The following is a 19,933-nucleotide window of genomic DNA, read 5'->3' as shown; positions in this document are numbered from 1 at the left end:
CGTTCTCTACTCCATTTCCGTTCTCTGCATCGACGGGGACTAGCCTCTACCGTGTTTCCAGTGGCGGTATCCGACGCTCACAAAAACATCCGGTTTCCGGTGGCGCTCGTGCTGAAATTGCGCCAGCGAAACCGAAACGCTGCGTCAGCCTTTACTCGAGCCGGTCTCCGTTTCGAAACCAAACGACTGGTTAACGTTGGCGCCCGCGTGGCAGGAGCTACGGGTTCGCGTCCCGGCTGTGGCGGTTCCCACGGCTGCCCCCTGAATTCGCTACATTGGTGTCAGACTTTTAATATTAAAAAAAAAAAAATTAATACGACACAGATATGACTTGGGGGGCACAATAAGTCTGTTAGGGGGGCATTGCCCCCCCCCCCATAGCGCCGACCCTGTATTTAACAGGGAGCCAATGGAGTTGCTGAAGAACAGGAGTGATATGATCTATGGAAGGAGTTCTGGTAATGATACGGTAATTATCATTTACTGACATTACCCCCCCCCGGATATGATTGAAAATGTCAAGGCCTAACATCTGCTTCCTGCACACCATTTTCCTCTGCAACCACACGTTTTGAAATTCTTATATAGTTAGGGTCCTTGCTGCATGCTGCCATGTATGTATGTCATCCATCTCATCATCTTTGGAGATTTTGCTCTTCCCCAGATAGCAAAACTGCTGTGGCCCAGACCCGTCCCACACCCGACACTTCATCCGGCCCACATACCGCGTGGAATGATGGCACTTGGGCGGTCCGCTCCTGTTTGCCAGATCCGGGCCAGAACCAAGCCATAGCAATGCCGCATGTGCCACATATTTGTTGGCCCATGTTTGTGTTGTGATATTTGGGCCATATTCACCATTTACCACACGGGCCACTTCAGGGTCACATCCAGATCACATGTTGCCCAGAGCACCGTATCTTTGCCAAAAAAGGCCCACATTTGATTTGGCATATTTGGGCCATATTTGCTGTTATACATGTGGGCCACTTCAGGCTCACATCCATTTTGTCAGGGCCAGAAGAAGACCACCAGTGCTGCATCACTGCCCGAAGTGGCCCACATCCGGATGCTGTCTGGGGAGGATGTAGCTAACATATGAGAAGGAAAAAAATGAAGTGTATTAGAAATAAAGAGAATTCCTCATTTAGTTCTGAAGACCGGAGACATGACACTCACGTCATTGGTAATGTTATTGAAAACTGGAATGATGGTGCTGTCATGTCATTCTTCCATAGTTTACTATAAAGAGCTTGGTAAGAAATATCTTAACAACTGTAACACTTAACAAGTATTTAAACTCATACGCCTATGTCACCTCCACTCCTTGCATCCTCACCATCCGCTGTCCTCTCTCTCCATCTTGCTCCTACTGACTTTCATTCCTCTTCTCTCCATTGCATACCTCCACCTCTCCAGGCTCCCCTCAACCTGCACCCTACTCTCACTATAGATCATAATGTCATCCACAAACACAATCGTCCACGAAGACTCCTGCCTGATCTTGTCCGTCAACCTGTCCATCACCATTGTTAACAAGAAAGGGCTCAGAGCTGATCCTTGATGTAATCCCACCTCCACCTTGAACCCATCTGTCATTCCAACCACACACCTCACCACTGTCACACTTCCCTCATACATATCCTGCACCACTCCTACATACTTCTCTGCAACTCCTGACCTCCTCATACAATACCACACCTCCTCTCTCGGCACCCTGTCGTATGCTTTCTCTAAATCTACAAAGACACAAGGCAACTCCTTCTGGCCTTCTCTATACTTCTCCATCAGCATTCTCAAAGCAAACATCACATCTGTGGTGCTCTTTCCTGGCATGAAACCATACTGCTGCTCGCTGATCATCACCTCCCCTCTTAACCTAGCTTCTATTACTCTTTCCCATATCTTCATGCTGTGGCTGATCAACTCTATACCTCTGTAGTTGCTACAGTTCTGCACATCACCCTTGTTCTTGAAATTCGGTACCGGTATGCTTCTTCCCGACGCCTCAGGCATCCTCTCACTTTCCAGGATTGTGTTAAACAATCTAGTTAAAAACCCCACTGCCATCTCTCCTAATCATCAGGATCAACTGCCTTTCCTATGAATAATTAAGCGACCTCTAGTAATTTGTAATAATTGTGGAGGTTTAGTTTTTTTGCTCCTCTGATGTTTCTCTGTGGAGGGCATTAATTTGCTACCACCACCGTTTGTGTTGTTTTGTCGTGTACCCTGCACTCTGAACAGGGGTGTAGCACAAAATTCTGGGCCCTATACATAAGCGGTCTCTGTAGGCCCCTAACAGACCTTAGTTGGTTAGCTAGCTGCAACCTAGCTGTGGTAGTAGGAGTTAGCTAGCCACCTTTCTTTTAAAAACTCCTAGCTCACCTTTCTTTCGGAAGAAATTACTCAACAGTTGTTTTCCCTCATTTTGCCTTCTCTCCCTTTCCTTTGTTTTTTTCTTGTCTGGAACCCAGATCTTGCTTTCATTGGGAAAGACGTGACTCTGTGCTTGTATCAGCAGTCACTCGCGACAGGACTATATGAGCTGCATTGAGAGATGCTCGTGAGTGGCGGACTAAACCATTTTGCACCTTTTGTAAGGGGTGTGAGAGGCCTCAGAGGGGGGTGAGAGGGGCCTCAGAGAGCCTCCACTATTTTCTTTAAGTCCCTCAACCGATGTATTGAGCCAATTTTAACTGGAGTTATGACACTAATTAGTTAGAAATAAAAATTTGCAAACCCAAACAAACTTTAAATTCCAGGCTTCTCGACCACCCCCCCTTTTCTGGGCCCTGGTAGGTCCTTCCCCTTTCCCCCCCACTACGACGCCACTGGCTCTGAATTCATTGCGGATCGGAGGAAGTTATAATGCAGTTTTCCCGCCAAATATCAAATTACAACTAAAGGTAGTCTGTTCGGGGTCTGTTCCATTAACAATCTGGAAGCAGGGTTTTGGGTCAGAGTGGAAATAACTCTGTTCATCAAATACTTCGAAGGAAGAAGATTTTGTCTCGGGAGCACCGGTGCCCAAACATATTGTTAACTACTAATAAGACACGTTAGCCGAGCGGTTAGCTACGTCGCCTTGTGGTGCAGTACACCCTGTATCGAATCCCGCACCGGGCAAGAAAATAACCGGTTACATTGGTGGCAGCGGTGGGATCCGGAAGTGCGCAGATCCTCAGAAGTCTCTTCGGAGCGCGGGAAGAACAAAGCGCGGGGGCGCGCTTCCGGGAGAGGGTGACAACTGTAAACTACTAATAAGACACGTTAGCCCCTAGCTAGCGGGTCTGACCCTTTAGCCGAGCGGTTAGTGACGTCGCCTTGTGGTGCAGTACACCTCGTATCGAATCCCGCACCGGGCAACAAAATAACCGGTTACAATATCATATGACAAAACAGTACACACTTCATTTGCATGCTACAGTGCCAAGAGACACTAACGTTGTTTTTGTACTCTACATGTCTCCATTTCTGTGTGAAGGACGCCTTTGCCAAAGGCGAGGTTTTCCTGGGGAACAAGGACCACGGATACAGCGCCACCCCTGGCTTGCCCGCTGGCACGCACTGCAACGGCGCCTGGCAGCACGGCATCACCATAGTAACACCCGACCGCTGCTTCCTGTTTACCTGTGAGACAGAGGGCGAGCAGCAGGATTGGCTGAAACACTTCAACGATGTCTTGAGTACCCAGATGTCCCCTCAGGAGTATACCAGTAAGTCCTACACACCTGCTAGTGAGCATCTATTTCCAATTTATTTTATTTATTTTGACTGAGACCAGTGAAACTGTTTTTTTTTAAATCCAGCCCTCAACTAAAAATGTCATTTGAAATTCCAAATATCAGTTCAATAGTTCAGTTGCATCGATTTTACTTGCAAAGTACACACTTATTTTTGTGTCGTGAATGGCCTGCGAATTAAAGGGTTACCACGTTTTTTTTCTCTGTCCATTTTATTTGTCAGTCAGTGGATTAGAGTTGGTGCCTTCACGGTCACAATGAGATTCATTTACAATGTTAACCGGTTTCAGATCTAGACAGTTGGGACTCCGTCACAGTCCATGGAGAGTCGTGTGTATGTGGAGTTTCATTACAACCCAACAGTTCACCAGCTGATTCCACTAAATGGCACACTTTCAGCCAGACAAGGGAGTACAAATTAAGTGAAATCAGCCACCTTTATCTCAGGGTTGTTACAGAATTCCACAAACACAACTCTCCATGCCACAAGAGCGAGCACCATTGCTTCGTACCGAAGCCCCATCATTAAAACACTGTTCCCGATTCATAGACTAGCTCAATTAGAATAAATAAATTACCTGGTAGATTAGATAAGTTAGACTTTATTGCCCAACATGAGCCTCTGTGGTATTTGGTTTTCCAGTTTGCCCATTCACACTGAAACTGCACTTTGTCCTTCCAGAGCATAGCAGCCCAGTATCTCGCCGTGGTTTGCCTGGATGAGTCAGGGTGGTTTTATTTTCCAACCAGAGAAAATAACACAATATTTCTGTGTCTTCCAGTGGAGGCCCTTTTCAAGCACAGACACCGATGAACCCGAGGCCTGTGGAACATTTTCCTCCCTCCTCTCGACCCATTTTCCATGCGACGTGGGCCCTGCACCAATCCTACCACTGACCTCGACTCTTCGGTACTTTTGAGGAAGATTTAACCGAGCGATATAATCAGAGCTTCTCTGTTGAGCTGGCTAGGTCGGTGCCTGCTGCTATATCCTAAATTAGTGATAGAATGCACTCTTTGGCTAAAGGATGTCCAGCAGAACCTAAACAAGACAATAGAGGCGCACTGAAATTTTGAATAAAAAAAAGTGACCAAAACATGTCAGAATGTTTTTTTTAATGTTTAACATAAAACATACATAAACATAATGATAAGGAGCATGTTCCATGGCCGTGTGATACTTTAATATCTCAATCCATTTCATACAACCTTTATTTGTTTACACAGGGAAAAGCAACGAGAGTACCAACTCTCTTTTACATCGATGCTCTGTGTACACAATAAAACTATGTCAAACAGATTGTATTTAAAAATAGAAATAGATAACACTGCCCCAAATAAGTGCGAAACATATAAAATTGTAGTTAAAATGAATGATTAGATAGTAAATAGACAAGTCTGTAATTATAAGATAAGGCCGACCAATCATTCCATCAAGATTACATACGCAGATAAAATCAGACAATTCAATTAGGGCCGTAAACCCATTAGAGACAAGATAATTAATTCCGTCACAGAGGAGCAATGCATTTAAAGGAATTTTTATCCCAGATTAGATTTAAAGCGGCAGTAGACAACATTTTTTTTGGCTTTAATTTATCATCTCATCTCATTTCATCATCAGCCGCTTCTCCTGGGTTGGGTCGCGGTGGCAGGGTCAGCCCAATGGTCCCACAGCCCTATGTTCCCACATTTCTAAGATTTCTTTTCACTGAAAATTTTGAAAATTAGGCCCTATATTCCCACAGCCCTGTTCCTACAGCCCTATGTTCCCACATTTCTAAGATTTTTCTTATTTCTAAGATTTTTCTCAAAAGGGTTAGGGTTAGGGCTGTGGGAACATAGGGCCTAATTTTGAAAAAAATCTTAGAAATGTGGGAACATAGGGCTGTGGGAACATAGGGCTGTGGGAACATAGGCCTGTGGGAACATAGGGCCTGTGGGAACATAGGGCTGTGGGAACATAGGCCTGTGGGAACATAGGGCCTGTGGGAACATAGGGCTGTGGGAACATAGGGCTGTGGGAACATAGGGCTGTGGGAACATAGGGCTGTGGGAACATAGGGATGTGGGAACATAGGGCTGTGGGAGCATAGGGCTGTGGGAACATAGGGCTGTGGGAACATAGGGCTGTGGGAACATAGGGCTGTGGGAGCATAGGACTGTGGGAACATAGGGCTGTGGGAACATAGGCACGCTCCCGCGGTGGCAGCAAGCTAAGTAGGGCACTCCAGACGTCCTTCTCCTCAGCAATGCCCTCCAGCTCCTCCTGGGTGATCCCAAGGTGTTCCCAGGCCAGACTGGACATGTTCTGGGTCTCCAGAAGAAAGGAAAGGAAGGAAAACGGGAAAAATACCCCAAAACGGTCCAACTCCGCAAATCAGTTCTAGACATGGTTCAACACATTTTAACATGTCAACAGCAACACATCTCCCACATTTATAGAGTATTGTAGTGAATTCGGGGGACAACGCAACCCCAGGAACTGCCGCGGCCGGGAAGCGAACCCGTATCGCCCGCACCGCAGGCGACATCGCTAACCAGCGGCCAGCGTGTCTACTTATCCATGCACGTTACAGTATTTTGAAGCAAATCTGTCAATTTGGTTACCCTGCTCTTTAACACAGAATAACAACACTACAACACCACAATCTTCAGATGTATACACAAGGACTGACGTATCCAGGTGAAATAAGAGGTGATAAAGTGCAATGGTGCAGAGAATATATCAGAGATGTTGAAATAGATGTTAGCAGGTTACTTACATGTACTACTGTAAACTACTAATAAGACACGTTAGCCCCTAGCTAACGGGTCTGACCCTTTAGCCGAGCGGTTAGTGATGTCCCCTTGTGGTGCGGTACACGCCATATCGAATCCCGCACCGGGCAACAAAATAACCGGTTACATTGGTGGCAGCGGTGGGATCCGGAAGTGTGCAGATCCTCAGAAGTCTCTTCGGAGCGCGGGAAGAACAAAGCGCGAGGGCGCGCTTTCGGGGAGGGTGACGACTGTAAACTACTAATAAGACACGTTAGTCCCTAGCTAACGGGTCTGACCCTTTAGCCGAGCGGTTAGTGATGTCGCATCGAATCCCGCACCGGGTAACAAAATAACCGGTTACACAGGTTAGCTTTCGGTTACGATTAGGTCAAGGTAAGCTTTTGGTTAGGTTGAACTTAGGTTAAGGTAGGTTAAGGTCAGGGTGAGTTTGAGGTAAAGTTAAGGTTAACCAAGAATCCCAGTGTTGTATCGAACTCCGGCTGGGGGGGAGGGCAGATCTTGATGGGCAAACAGAATTTGACAACACCCAGGACTTGAGAAGGTTCCAAACCGACATTCAGTTGGCATTCTTTCTGCTGGATCAGTAAGTAACACAACCTGCCTTGTTGTTAATACTACCAGATATTTTACTTTGCCTTTATCATAGCACCGAGATCAGGGTTTCTAGTTCAAATTGGGATTCTTACAGTTGTTTATTGCTTTGGACAGCAGCCAGGCTGCTAATAAATGGAAAGTGATCCAGTTGTCTTTGCGACAGTGGCGCAAACAGTAAAACACCTGGAAACACTGGGGGGGGGGGGGGGGTTAAAAAGTTGTCTACAGCAGCTTTAAATTGAAATCTTCTAACCACCAGTCGGGTGGTAACACGTTACTCCTACTTTTTCAGCAAAATCCATGCTTTATTTGATGATGAGTGAAATAGCTAGGTTTACTAATAGCATGTTGCTCAACATTAAAAAGAGCCCCTTTTGAAGTCTCAGTCTGAATTGTTAATTGAATTTGCATTATTCAAAAACAACATCCCACTCGGTTCTCTGATTTGTTATTGTATCAAAGTTAACAATGGATTCAGGCATATGCTGAGCGATGAAACGTGGCAGAAATGGATACGGCTACAGGTGGAAGTATCGTAGACCAAAACAAGCAGAAATTCTGAAGATCCTTGTTTTGGTTTCACTTGATGTCATCTCATTGTGGTTCTGGTGAATGCTCTGGTGTTAAACACTCCAACTCCAGTATAATCCACCAGTGCTGTTGTGTCACCTCCCCCAGGGCCAAAACCCAAACTGTGATTTCATCTGAGTTTTAGCTTTAATGTTGTAGCATCTTCTAGCAAGAGTCTTTCACGAGCTTGGCCTTAAATAAACACCTTATTCATTCTGCACGTGGCTATGGTGAAGACGTGATCCCAGGAGAGTCCTAATTGACCAAATAAAATAAGATAAAACACGATAAAACGAACAACTGCGCAAAAGCAGTTGTGATTTGAATAGTCGTGGATTAGGAATTATTTTAAGTGGGGAGGGGGGGACCTACAAAAAGGAAGGTCTTCTTTTATTTGTTGTTTTTGTTGTTGTTTTGCTTGTAAACCGTGAGGATTGTAGCTGTAAGAGGTTTCATCCATCCATCCACCCGTTATCCAAGCCACTTATCCCAATCGGGGTCGCAGGATGCTGGAGCCTATCCCAGCAGTCATTGGGCGGCAGGCGGGGAGACACCCTGGACAGGCTGCCAGTCCATCACAGGGCCCACACATGGGCCTTCCCATGTGCCAATTCCACATAATAAGGAAACAAACACTTAGGCGGGCGAGGCCAGTTATCTGTGTTAGAGTTGCACGTGCTATTCCTGAATATGGATTAACCTTTGAAAAGCACTAGCTATTAAGAGGTTACGTTCGTTCTCCCTCCCTTCTCCCCAATTCCACCCGGTAAATTACCCCACTCTTCGCTGCTCCACCCCCTCTGCCGATCCGGGGAGGGCTGCAGACTGCCACATGCCTCCTCCCATACATGTGGAGTCGCCAGCCGCTTCTTTTCACCTGACAGTGAGGCGTTTCACCAGGGAGATGTAGCGCGTGGGAAGATCAAGCTTGCCTCCCCCTCGAACAGGCACCCCGACCGACCCGAGGAGGCGCTAGTGCAGCGACCAGGACACAAACCCACATCCGGCTTCCCACCCACAGACACGGCCAATTGTGTCTGTAGGGACGCCCGACCAAGCCGGAGGTAACACGGGGATTCGAACCGGCGACCCCCATGTTGGTAGACAACGGAATAGACGCCACCCGGACGCCCAGAGGTTACGTTCGTTTAACCAACCAAAGTAGTGTGGATGTTGTTGACCAGTAGTTTTGGTAGACTAGTGCTAGTCTCACGATGAAGAACATGGATGTAGAGCAGTGGTTCTCAACCTTTTTGGGGTCCTGGACCCCCTGCGTATTTTTGATCTACCCTGAGGACCCCTCCACCTGATCTTGGGGGAGGGGGGTTGCAATTTGATAGAAACAGTAGAAACTGCGTTTTAAATTGCATTATAGCATTTATTCACTCTTTGGGGCAAAAATAAGAGCTTTCAGTTGTAACTTAGATATAGTTAACAAAACAGAATTCTTATGCAGTAACTTTCAGATATATGTAACAAAACAGAATATGTATTCAGTAACTTTCAGATATATGTAACAAAACAGAATATGTATTCAGTAACTTTCAGATATATGTAACAAAACAGAATATGTACTCAGTAACTTTCAGATATATGTAACAAAACAGAATTTTTATGCAGTAACTTTTAACAATGCAAACGGGAGCGAGATCTCTTATTAAAATACAATAAATTACACTTGTGAAACAGATGTAATTAGAGAAAAAAGTCCTGTTACCCTTTATAGTTTAGGTAGATAAAGGTCTCAGTCACATTTGAGTAAAATAATCCTATTTCTATAAATGTCATAGGATCTTTTTTTTAAAAGATATTTTATTTTCACGGACCCCTTTTAATTACACCACGGACCACTAGGGGTCCGCGGACCCCCGGTTGAGAAACACTGATGTAGAGAACTGGTTTATATCAGTCCGAACGGTCACAGACTTTATTTTCTCCCAATGTTGATTCGATTGGAGGCCATAACTTCAGAAACCTGTACAGTTTGCTTTCTCGGTTTAATGTGAATTTCTGCAGGTGCGCAAGAGTTTTGTGTGGGTTTTAATTGGCAAACCTCAAGTTCTGCATGTAATTCCCTCACAACCAAATTACCAACACCACTGGGTTATCTGAACATTGGAAATGCTCCAAGTAATAGTTGGTTCAACAGTGCCCCCCTGTGGTATTTTGCAAAATATTTGGTTAAATATTCAGTATAGAAAAACAGTTGGCAGCAACACCATTTCAGATCAAGGGGTATCTACTGCAAGTTCCCCCCCCCCACACCTGAATTCCCCATGCTGTGTTACAGTTGTTAAGATATTGATTACCAAGCTGTTCATAGTAAACTATGGAAGAATGACATGACGGCACTATCATTCCACAGTTTTTAATAAGATCACTAATGCCGTGAGTGTCATGTCCCCGGCCTTCAGAACTAAATGGGGAATTCTCTTTATTTTTAATACACTTCATTTTTTTCCTCGTCCTATGTTAGCCACATCCTCCCCACATAGCATCCGGATGTGGGCCACTTCAGGCAATGATGCGGCACTGGCGGCCTTCTTCTGGCCCTGACAAAATGGATGTGAGCCTGAAGTGGCCCACATGTATAATAGCAAATATGGCCCAAATTTGCCAAATCACATGTGGGCCTTTTTTGGCAAAGATGTGGTGCTCTGGGCAACATGTAATCTGGATGTGACCCCGACGTGGCCCGTGTGTACCACGTGTGTGTGTGTAACTAACCTAACCTAGGAGTTAAGAGTTGGCTAGCTAGCTGCTACCACACACACACACACACACACACACACACACACACACACACACACACACACACGCGTGCGTAGCATACCTGCATAAGGTGATTTATGCAGGTAGTATGCTAGCCCATGAATGAAATCACCTAACAAGGTGATTTCTTGGGCTAACTTGGACCATAAGTCTATGTTAGCCCAGGCTGGGCTAACATAGACTTATGGTCCATGTTAGCCCAGGAAATCACCTGATTTCCTGGGCTAACATGGACCGCATCCAGGAGGTGGACCATAAGTCTATGTTAGCCCAGGAAATCAGGTGATTTCCTGGGCTAACATAGACTTATGGTCCATGTTAGCCCAGGAAATCAGGTGATTTCCTGGGCTAACATGGACCGCATCCAGGAGGTGGACCATAAGTCTATGTTAGCCCAGGAAATCAGGTGATTTCCTGGGCTAACATAGACTTATGGTCCATGTTAGCCCAGGAAATCAAAAGGTAAAATCAGAGCGTTTGTGCTCAGGATACCATCTTCTGCATAAAACAGCTCTACTGGGTTAGCGGGCGAAGTTGCACGTTAGCCAAGTAAACCAAATGGTCAAACGTGTGTGTGTGTGTGTGTGCGACATGCGCGCGTGTGTGTTAGTGGCAGAGGTAGGGAGGCGGCGGGGCAGTGTCATGTCCGTGTGTACCACACGCATGCACACTGTCCTCCGGGAGTGACTGGTAGGTGTCTGGTGAAAGCCCACCCCGGGGCCCAGTTATCGCTGGGTCGGGTGACGGGGCGAATACCTCATAAATCCATAGGCTCGTGCGAGCTTTTCACAGAGGTGAGAAAGGGGCAGACGGAAGGAGGAGGGGTGGCATGATCGGGGCTCTCCAAAGCACACAAGACACAACAGTACCGCCTCGACGCCGAGACCCCGAGGCGTGCTGGACTCTACCCTGCTCAACCCACGTGTTGAGGAGCCGCCCTCCCGTGGGAAGAAGGCGCGCCGGTTTTCTGATGGACGGTGGCGCCACGGCGGAGTGCAGCCTTGCTGAGTGAATGGGGAACAAGACATTCACCGCTACACTGGATCTAATATGACCGGAGTCTAGAAATCTGGGTTGGCTGTTGGAGGAAAAGAGGAGGAGGAGGAGGTGCCTTCAAACTGGATGCAGTGATTTGCCGCCACTCCCTTCTAGGATAGATAAAACAGATCTTTTCAGGGCACTGCAGGAGGATGTTAAGAAAGAGAGATCAGAACTTGGTTCCGCTGTGTATTTGCTATATTATAATTTGATTTTTTAACATTTTTTGGAGGGGGGGGGGTTTCCCTCTTTTTCTCCCCAATTGTATCCGGCCAATAACCCCACTCCTCCGAGCCGTCTCAGTTGCTGCCCCCCCCCCCCATCTGCTGTTCTGGGGAGGGCTGCAGACTATTACATGCCTCCTCTGATACATGTCGCCAGCCGCTTCTTTTCACCTGACAGTGAGGAGTTTCGCCAGGGGGACGTAGGGCGTGGGAGGATCACGCTATTCCCCTCAGTTCCCCCTCCCCCACAAACAGCCGCCCCGACCGACCAGAGGAAGTGCTCGTGCAGCGACCAGGACACACACCCACATCCGGCTTCCCAACAGCCATTTGTGTCTGTAGGGACGCCTGAACGAGCCGAAGGTAACACGGGGATTCGAACCGGAGATCCGTAACGGAATAGACCGCCACGCTACCTGGACGCCGACAGTGACATCTTGTTCTTGCTCGGCCCGTCTGCTCACTCATCAACAGAGGTCAGTGTGCAGGGTCACATGCAGAACAGCATCAGACAGTACTATCGACAGCACCATCTCCACCCTGTTGATCTGCCGAAACTACTTCGGCCTGCTTACGGTCTGTCTGACCTCCTGGTTTGAAGAAATTCAACATATGCACTGCCCGAGTTAAGGACCCCTAAATACGCTGACATGGAGGCTTGAATCCAGGTCCTCCATCTCAGTTACCTTCTCGCTTGTCACTACATCAAACCCCCCCCCTCCCCTGTTTGATTCAGTCAATTTGCTGTAATCTGTGAACGAGGACACCTAACCCGCGAGGCCTCCTGATCGCCTTAATCCCCATTTAAGGACAAGTGCTTTTGTGATTATGGGAAGTCGTGGCCGCGCTGTTTGGGAGTAAGCATTTCCAAATGAGAGCTGCCAGTTGTGTCAGCCCTCTCCTCTAACTCCTCTGTGGATTAGCATGGCTGACACAGGCCGTTGCCTCGCTGAGCATAATTGCCCCTGTGCTCTCTTGCCACCTGCTCCGTCTGTCGACTCTTGGATTTGTTTTAAACATTTTAATGAGGATAACAATAATTCCCTGTGGAATTATGATGAGAGTGCCCCTTTTCAGACCCCAGCCCATGGCTCCCGTTCTCTATAAACGAGGGGCCATCTTCCAAGTTTGTCCGAACGTCGGCTGCCGGAGGTAAAGAGAATGGGATTAAAAAGAGCCCAAAGGGTTTGAGTTTTTTCTTTTTTAAATCCTTTCACAGCACTGCGAGTACTAATTGAACCGTTTTGTAGGAGCTCTCTGTTTCCATACAGGAGAGCTGTGAGCATTGTTCATTACAAATCGAGCGAGTTTTTGCTTGCGTGGACCTGGCACCTGACCTCTAACCTGTCAACTTTGGACCTACCATGAACTGCACTCCCAATGGCACTATAAATACACATCTGGGACCCGTCTTAAGCCAGGGGTCCAGCAGTGGAGGAGGAGGAGGTGGGAGACTGTGGGTGACGTCTCTGCTCGGCAGCACACTCCTGATGGTGTGCACCCTGGGCATGGTGGGCAACATTTACACCCTTGTCGTCATGCGCTCATCTGCGCTGCGCTGCACGGGCTCCATGTATGTGTACATCCTCAACCTGGCCCTGGCCGACCTGCTCTACCTCTCCACCATCCCCTTTGTGGTGTGCACGTACTTCATCCACGACTGGCTGTTCGGCGAAACCGGCTGCCGCATCCTCCTGAGTCTGGACCTTCTCACCATGCACACCAGCGTCTTCGTGCTGGTCGCTATGAGCCTGGAACGCTACCGCGCGGTGGCCCAGCCCTTCAGTGCTCGCGGGTCCACCTCCCGCAGGCACCGGCTGGCGGCAGGACTGATCTGGGGGGCGGCGTTCGCACTGACGTTGCCTATGATGGTGATGATCCGGCTGAGAGTGGGAAAACCCAACGGAGCTGGTGTGGTGAAAAGGATCTGTTTCCCAACATGGACCCCCGAGGCCTTTAAAACATACCTCACCATCCTGTTCCTCACCAGTGTCTTAGTCCCCGGACTGGTAATTGTGGGGTTGTATGCAGCGCTAGCTAGACGGTACTGGGTGGTGCAGGCTAGCTTGGGTGGTAGCAGCCTCTCCGCCCGGAGGAGAGGCCTCAAACAGAAAGTGGTGTCGATGGTCTTTTGCATTGTTGTGGTGTACTGGGCCTGTTTCTTGCCTTTCTGGGGATGGCAGCTGGCAAAGCTGTTCTCTCCGGAGTCCCTGAGGGCTCTGTCTCCGGCTACACACAATTACGTGAATTTCTTTGTCACATGTCTAACCTATGGAAACAGCTGTATTAATCCTCTGTTTTACACTCTGCTGACCAGGAACTACAAAGACTACATGGCCCAGAAAGGTCAGTCTGCAGGGTCAAGCAGAGCTGACCCCGGGTCAGCCATAAGCACTCCCAAGCAGGGCCTTTAGCCGAATAATATTTCCTGTTAACTGAAGGTATACAGAGAGGAAATGTGAAATACCGAAGACTCGTGAGACTAAACAAAGTAACACTTGTGATGCAAATGGGCACATTTTTCCAAATAACTTCTCCGTATAGCTGGGAAATCTTGCACATACATGTGATGTTGTGCCTTATTGTTACTCTATTTTATTGTTTAGTTCATTTTAACTTGGTTATTTTTTTTAATTGTCTCCTTATCCCTATGCTTTTACCCTATTTTTGCTCCCTTTTTTCTTCTTGTACCTATTTTGCGGTGCGCTTTGAAATAACGTGAAGCACACTGCGTTGCATTTTAATGTATAAAATGTGCTACACAAATAAAGGATTGATTGATTGATTTCTGAGGAGATATCTTTTTGTCCTCTTACCTCCCAATCTCCCTCCATATGGTTGATTTGCAGGCACGGAGTCAGTGAAAGGATAATTTCCATGTTTTACAACCTGGGTCTTGTTTTTGTAGCTTTTGCCATCATGCATATCATTTAGTACACCATTTCACTCACCGGCTTCATTTTGGAGATTTTGGAGCCACTGGAATCGGCTTTACAATTTACAGGGCTACCAAACATGAGCATCGGACATGTTTCAATAAGTCCAATTTAACCCAGATAGCATCTGGATGTGGGCCACTTCAGGCAGTGATGCAGCACTGACGGCCTTCTTCTGGCCCTGACAAAATGGATGTGAGCCTGTAGTGGCCCACATGTATAATAGCAAATATGGCCCAAATATGCCAAATCAAACGTGGGCCTTTTTGGGCAAAGATGCGGTGCTCTGGGCAACATGTGATCTGGATGTGACCCTGAAGTGGCCCGTGTGCTAAATGGTGAATATGGTCCAAATATCACAAAACAAATATGGGCCACCTTTGGCAAATATGTGGCACATGCGGCATTGCTATGGCTCGGTTCTGGCCCAGATCTGGCAAACAGGAGCGGACCGCCCAAGTGCCATCATTCCACGTGGTATGTGGGCCAGATGAAAGTGTCGGGTGTGGGACGGGTCCGGGCCACAGCAGTTTTGCTATCTGGGGACCCGGTTATCTAAACCACGTATTTAGAAGTGGAAGTGAATTTTACAAGTTAAAAGTTAATTTTCAACTTACACTGCAATAAATGCCCAGTACGATCAATGGTCGATCAGCTTGCTGAGCTACTTCCTGGTTCAACGTGCAGGAATGGCCTTTACCAACTGCAGGTGGTAGTGACCATCCATAAATTCAGAAGTCATAGATAATGGTAAATCACGTATGCAGTCTAACTGAGGCACATTTTTTCTTTGCTGTTGTTATCATAGTTGTTATTGTTTAGTTTATTGTTTATTTGACAGGGACAACGCACAATTTTACAATTGCACCAGAGTTAGCCGGCAGCTAATTTGCATCTGCAGTCCCAGTTGTTATTGTTGTTGTTGTTGTTGTTGTTGTTGAAAGGACAGAACTCAAACAGGAACTGTCATTACGCTCACCATGTCCACTGGCTCCTCCTGGCTCATTTTCATTGTCAACACTTTTACCACGCTGACATAATCTTCTTCCACAACAGGATCATCAGCATCACCATCAGACAAATCCTCCACCTCGGAGTTGTCTGCTGCTACTGCATTCAGCAATCGTTCCGCTCTTCACAGAGAAACATACCCCGGAAATGTTTCACATAAGACTAAAAAAATAAAAATCAATGTAGACTAATTTGTACCACATGCAAGAACTATTTATACTCTCGTAAACTGCTGGTTTGCTTACTTTTACACCTTGGCGTAATGTCCTCAAACGAGTACTTCATAATTAGCAGCGTTGCAGCCTGTTACTGTTGCTATAACTTGTCAAATTTGCGTGCCATATCAAACTACAAACGTCCCTTAAGTATAAATAAACAAGTTTTAACCATAGAATTTGATGAGGTTTTGTACCTTGTCCACTTTTGGGTGCGGATCGGCCCTAGAGTGACTGGGCTGAGATGGCCGCCATCTTGTTTTTACACTGATACGTGTAGTGTGCTTTTGGCACCATTAGGTGGCAGCAAACGTGTCTACGAATGAGGACAACAGGCCTAAGTGAAGCAGAATGAAGTATGTGGTGCAGAAATGTGCATGTGTAGCACGTCCTCGTACGAGGCCGCAGGGTCTCAGGACTTGTGTTCGGTCTAACGTCTCTGATTCCACTTCTTTCAAATTCAAGTCCAAGTTCAACTTTCTGCCAGATGTGAAACTGGTGTGGCAGCGACACAGACAACTCCAACCAACAATATACTTATGAACAATTAAAAACACTGCAGATGAATTAGGACAGTGCCGTCCATGCAACCAAGTCCATGTAGTTTGAACCATGTGGGGGGGGGTGGGGGTGACTCTGGCATGGTTTTGACTGCCATCTGTGCCCACATGGAAACCCAAATGGAAACACACCAGACCAAACCCCTTAATTCTAAATCACCAGGCACCTCAAAAATGATAGGATTTCCATATGGAGTTGTGCCATCAACCGCCAGAAATGACATCCGGCCTCTCCGTCTTCTGAAGCACGCGCTGGACGCAAGCTCGACCTTTTTGGTTTGTGCGCACGCACACGCACACACACACACACACACGTCTCCCCCGCCCACCTTTTCTCTCACACACAAACGTATAGACTCACAAAATGCACTACATAGCACACATGCACAGGCCGCTTCATCTCTCCCTATGGAATGTGGAGCCATCGTTGGACATTCCTCAGGCTGGAGCCACGTCTCTTGGAGTCTTCCTGCAAATTGTCCCTGCAGGAATGTGCCTCATCTCACCTGAGTCCCAATTTAATTAGTTCCCCGTGTCTCTCTCACTTCCCCATTCCATTCCACCCTATTCCCTTCCATTCTACCCTATTCCATTCCATTCTACCCTATTCCATTCTACCCTATTCCCTTCCATTCTACCCTATTCCATTCTACCCTATTCCATTCCATTCTACCCTATTCCATTCTACCCTATTCCATTCCATTCTACCCTATTCCATTCCATTCTACCCTATTCCATTCCATTCTACCCTATTCCATTCTACCCTATTCCATTCCCTTCTACCCTATTCCATTCTACCCTATTCCATTCCATTCTACCCTATTCCATTCTACCCTATTCCATTCCATTCAACCCTATTCCATTCTACCCTATTCCATTCTACCCTATTCCATTCCATTCTACCCTATTCCATTCTACCCTATTCCATTCCATTCTACCCTATTCCATTCTACCCTATTCCCTTCCATTCTACCCTATTCCATTCCATTCTACCCTATTCCATTCTACCCTATTCCATTCTCTTCTACCCTATTCCATTCTACCCTATTCCATTCCATTCTACCCTATTCCCTTCCATTCTACCCTATTCCATTCCATTCTACCCTATTCCATTCCACCCTATTCCATTCTACCCTATTCCATTTTACCCTATTCCATTCTACCCTATTCCCTTCCATTCTACCCTATTCCATTCTACCCTATTCCATTCTACCCTATTCCATTCCATTCTACCCTATTCCCTTCCATTCTACCCTATTCCATTCTACCCTATTCCATTCTACCCTATTCCATTCCATTCTACCCTATTCCATTCTACCCTATTCCATTCCACCCTATTCCATTCCACCCTATTCCATTCCATTCTACCCTATTCCATTCTACACTATTCCATTCTACCCTATTCCCTTCCATTCCACCCTATTCCATTCCACCCTATTCCATTCCATTCTACCCTATTCCATTCTACCCTATTCCCTTCCATTCTACCCTATTCCATTCTACCCTATTCCCTTCCATTCTACCCTATTCCTTTCTACCCTATTCCATTCCATTCTACCCTATTCCCTTGCATTCTACCCTATTCCATTCCATTCTACCCTATTCCCTTCCATTCTATTCCATTCTACCCTATTCCATTCTACCCCATTCGCTTCCATTCTACCCTATTCCATTCTACCCTATTCCATTCTACCCTATTCCATTCCATTCTACCCTATTCCATTCTACCCATTCCATTCTACCCTATTCCATTCTACCCTATTCCATTCCATTCTACCCATTCCATTCTACCCTATTCCATTCCCTTCTACCCTATTCCATTCCACCCTATTCCATTCCATTCTACCCTATTCCATTCTACCCTATTCCATTCCACCCTATTCCATTCCATTCTACCCTATTCCATTCTACCCATTCCATTTTACCCTATTCCCTTCTACCCTATTCTATTCCATTCTACCCTATTCCATTCTACCCATTCCATTCTACCCTATTCCCTTCTACCCTATTCTATTCCATTCTACCCTATTCCATTCCATTCTACCCTATTCCATTCTATCCTATTCCCTTCTATTCTATTTTTTTATTTTGTGCTCTTTTAGGTGCCATGCTAAAGAGCAGTTTAACAGATGAAGATTATACACAGACTCAAACTATGACATTCAGCTTTATCAAAGGTATCTTTGCAAAGGATTTTTATGTATTTGAAATTATTTAAGTCTTTTAAAATGATCACACAGTTGAAACAATTCTAAACACTAATGGCATTGACAACGACTCCCATCTCACACTGACAGCCACCGGTAATACTGTCGTGCTGCGTGTCCATTCTGGATGGGGAATGACAAGTACACATACAGGCTGTGGATGTGCTAGAAAACTAGCTGGATTTACCAGATAACTAGTACTTTAACTAGATAACTAGTACTTTAACTAGATAACTAGTACTTTAACAGATAACTAGTACCTTAACTAGATAACTAGTACTTTTACATATCACTAGTACTTCAACTAGATAACTGGTACTTTAACTAGATAACTAGCACTTTTACATATAACTAGTACTTTAACTAGATAACTAGCACTTTAACAGATAACTAGTACCTTAGCTAGATAACTAGTACTTTTACAGATAACTAGCACGTTAACTAGATAACTAGCACTTTAACAGATAACTAGTACATTAACTAGATAACTAGCACTTTTACAGATAACTAGCACTTTTACAGATAACTGGTACTTTAACTAGATAACTATCACTTTTACAGATAACTAGCACTTTTACAGATAACTGGTACTTAACTAGATAACTAGCACTTTTACAGATAACTAGCACTTTTACAGATAACTATTACTTTACCTAGATAACTAGCACTTTTACATATAACTAGTACTTTAACGAGATAACTAGCACTTTAACAGATAACTAGTACCTTAACTAGATAACTAGTACTTTTACATATCACTAGTACTTTAACTAGATAACTGGTACTTTAACTAGATAACTAGCACTTTTACATATAACTAGTACTTTAACTAGATAACTAGCACTTTAACAGATAACTAGTACCTTAACTAGATAACTAGCACTTTTACAGATAACTAGCACGTTAACTAGATAACTAGCACTTTAACAGATAACTGGCACTTTAAATAGATAACTAGCACTTTTACATATAACTAATACTTTAACTAGATAACTAGCACTTTAACTAGATAACTAGCACTTTAACTAGATAACCAGTACTTTTACAGATAACTAGCACGTTAACTAGATAACATGGGTGATTCTCTGAGATGGGTGCCTTTTGGCTCTCACCATTTTTGGAAAAAAACCCTCAAATAATTGCATCACTGATCACTATATCTGATGGTAGACTAGTTAAACCTTTGAGAGAATATATTTTCCGACCTCAGGCAAAAATCATTATGAGGCATTTCTTCCTCACCAATAGTTATTTTGAGTTCAACCCCGTCACAGAC

General features: G+C 45.6%; 2 protein-coding genes across 2 annotated transcripts in view; both read left to right on the top strand.

The window, feature by feature from the left end:
* Positions 1-4,835, top strand: part of zgc:92360 (uncharacterized protein LOC436988 homolog) — a 42,679-nt gene extending 37,844 nt beyond the window's left edge. Inside the window, exons 10-11 of the mRNA XM_056280203.1 lie at positions 3,488-3,719; positions 4,529-4,835. Coding sequence (XP_056136178.1) covers positions 3,488-3,719; positions 4,529-4,560 — 264 coding nt within the window. The 3' untranslated portion in view covers positions 4,561-4,835. The remainder of the gene's footprint in view (positions 1-3,487; positions 3,720-4,528) is intronic.
* An 8,257-nt stretch (positions 4,836-13,092) lies between these two features.
* On the top strand, positions 13,093-14,142 carry uts2r4 (urotensin-2 receptor 4). Its single transcript, XM_056279710.1, has one exon. The coding sequence runs from the start codon at positions 13,093-13,095 to the stop codon at positions 14,140-14,142; it is 1,050 nt and encodes a 349-aa protein (XP_056135685.1).
* Positions 14,143-19,933: the final 5,791 nt, after the last annotated feature.

This window comes from Lampris incognitus, chromosome 5 (genome assembly GCF_029633865.1).
Source record: "Lampris incognitus isolate fLamInc1 chromosome 5, fLamInc1.hap2, whole genome shotgun sequence".
Taxonomy (NCBI): Eukaryota; Metazoa; Chordata; class Actinopteri; order Lampriformes; family Lampridae; genus Lampris; species Lampris incognitus.
This window is presented reverse-complemented; position numbering and strand designations above follow the sequence as displayed.

Bases quoted from the DNA above. Each gene is read 5' to 3' on its own strand.
- uts2r4 (XM_056279710.1), top strand. From the start codon at position 13,093: ATGAACTGCACTCCCAATGGCACTATAAATACACATCTGGGACCCGTC.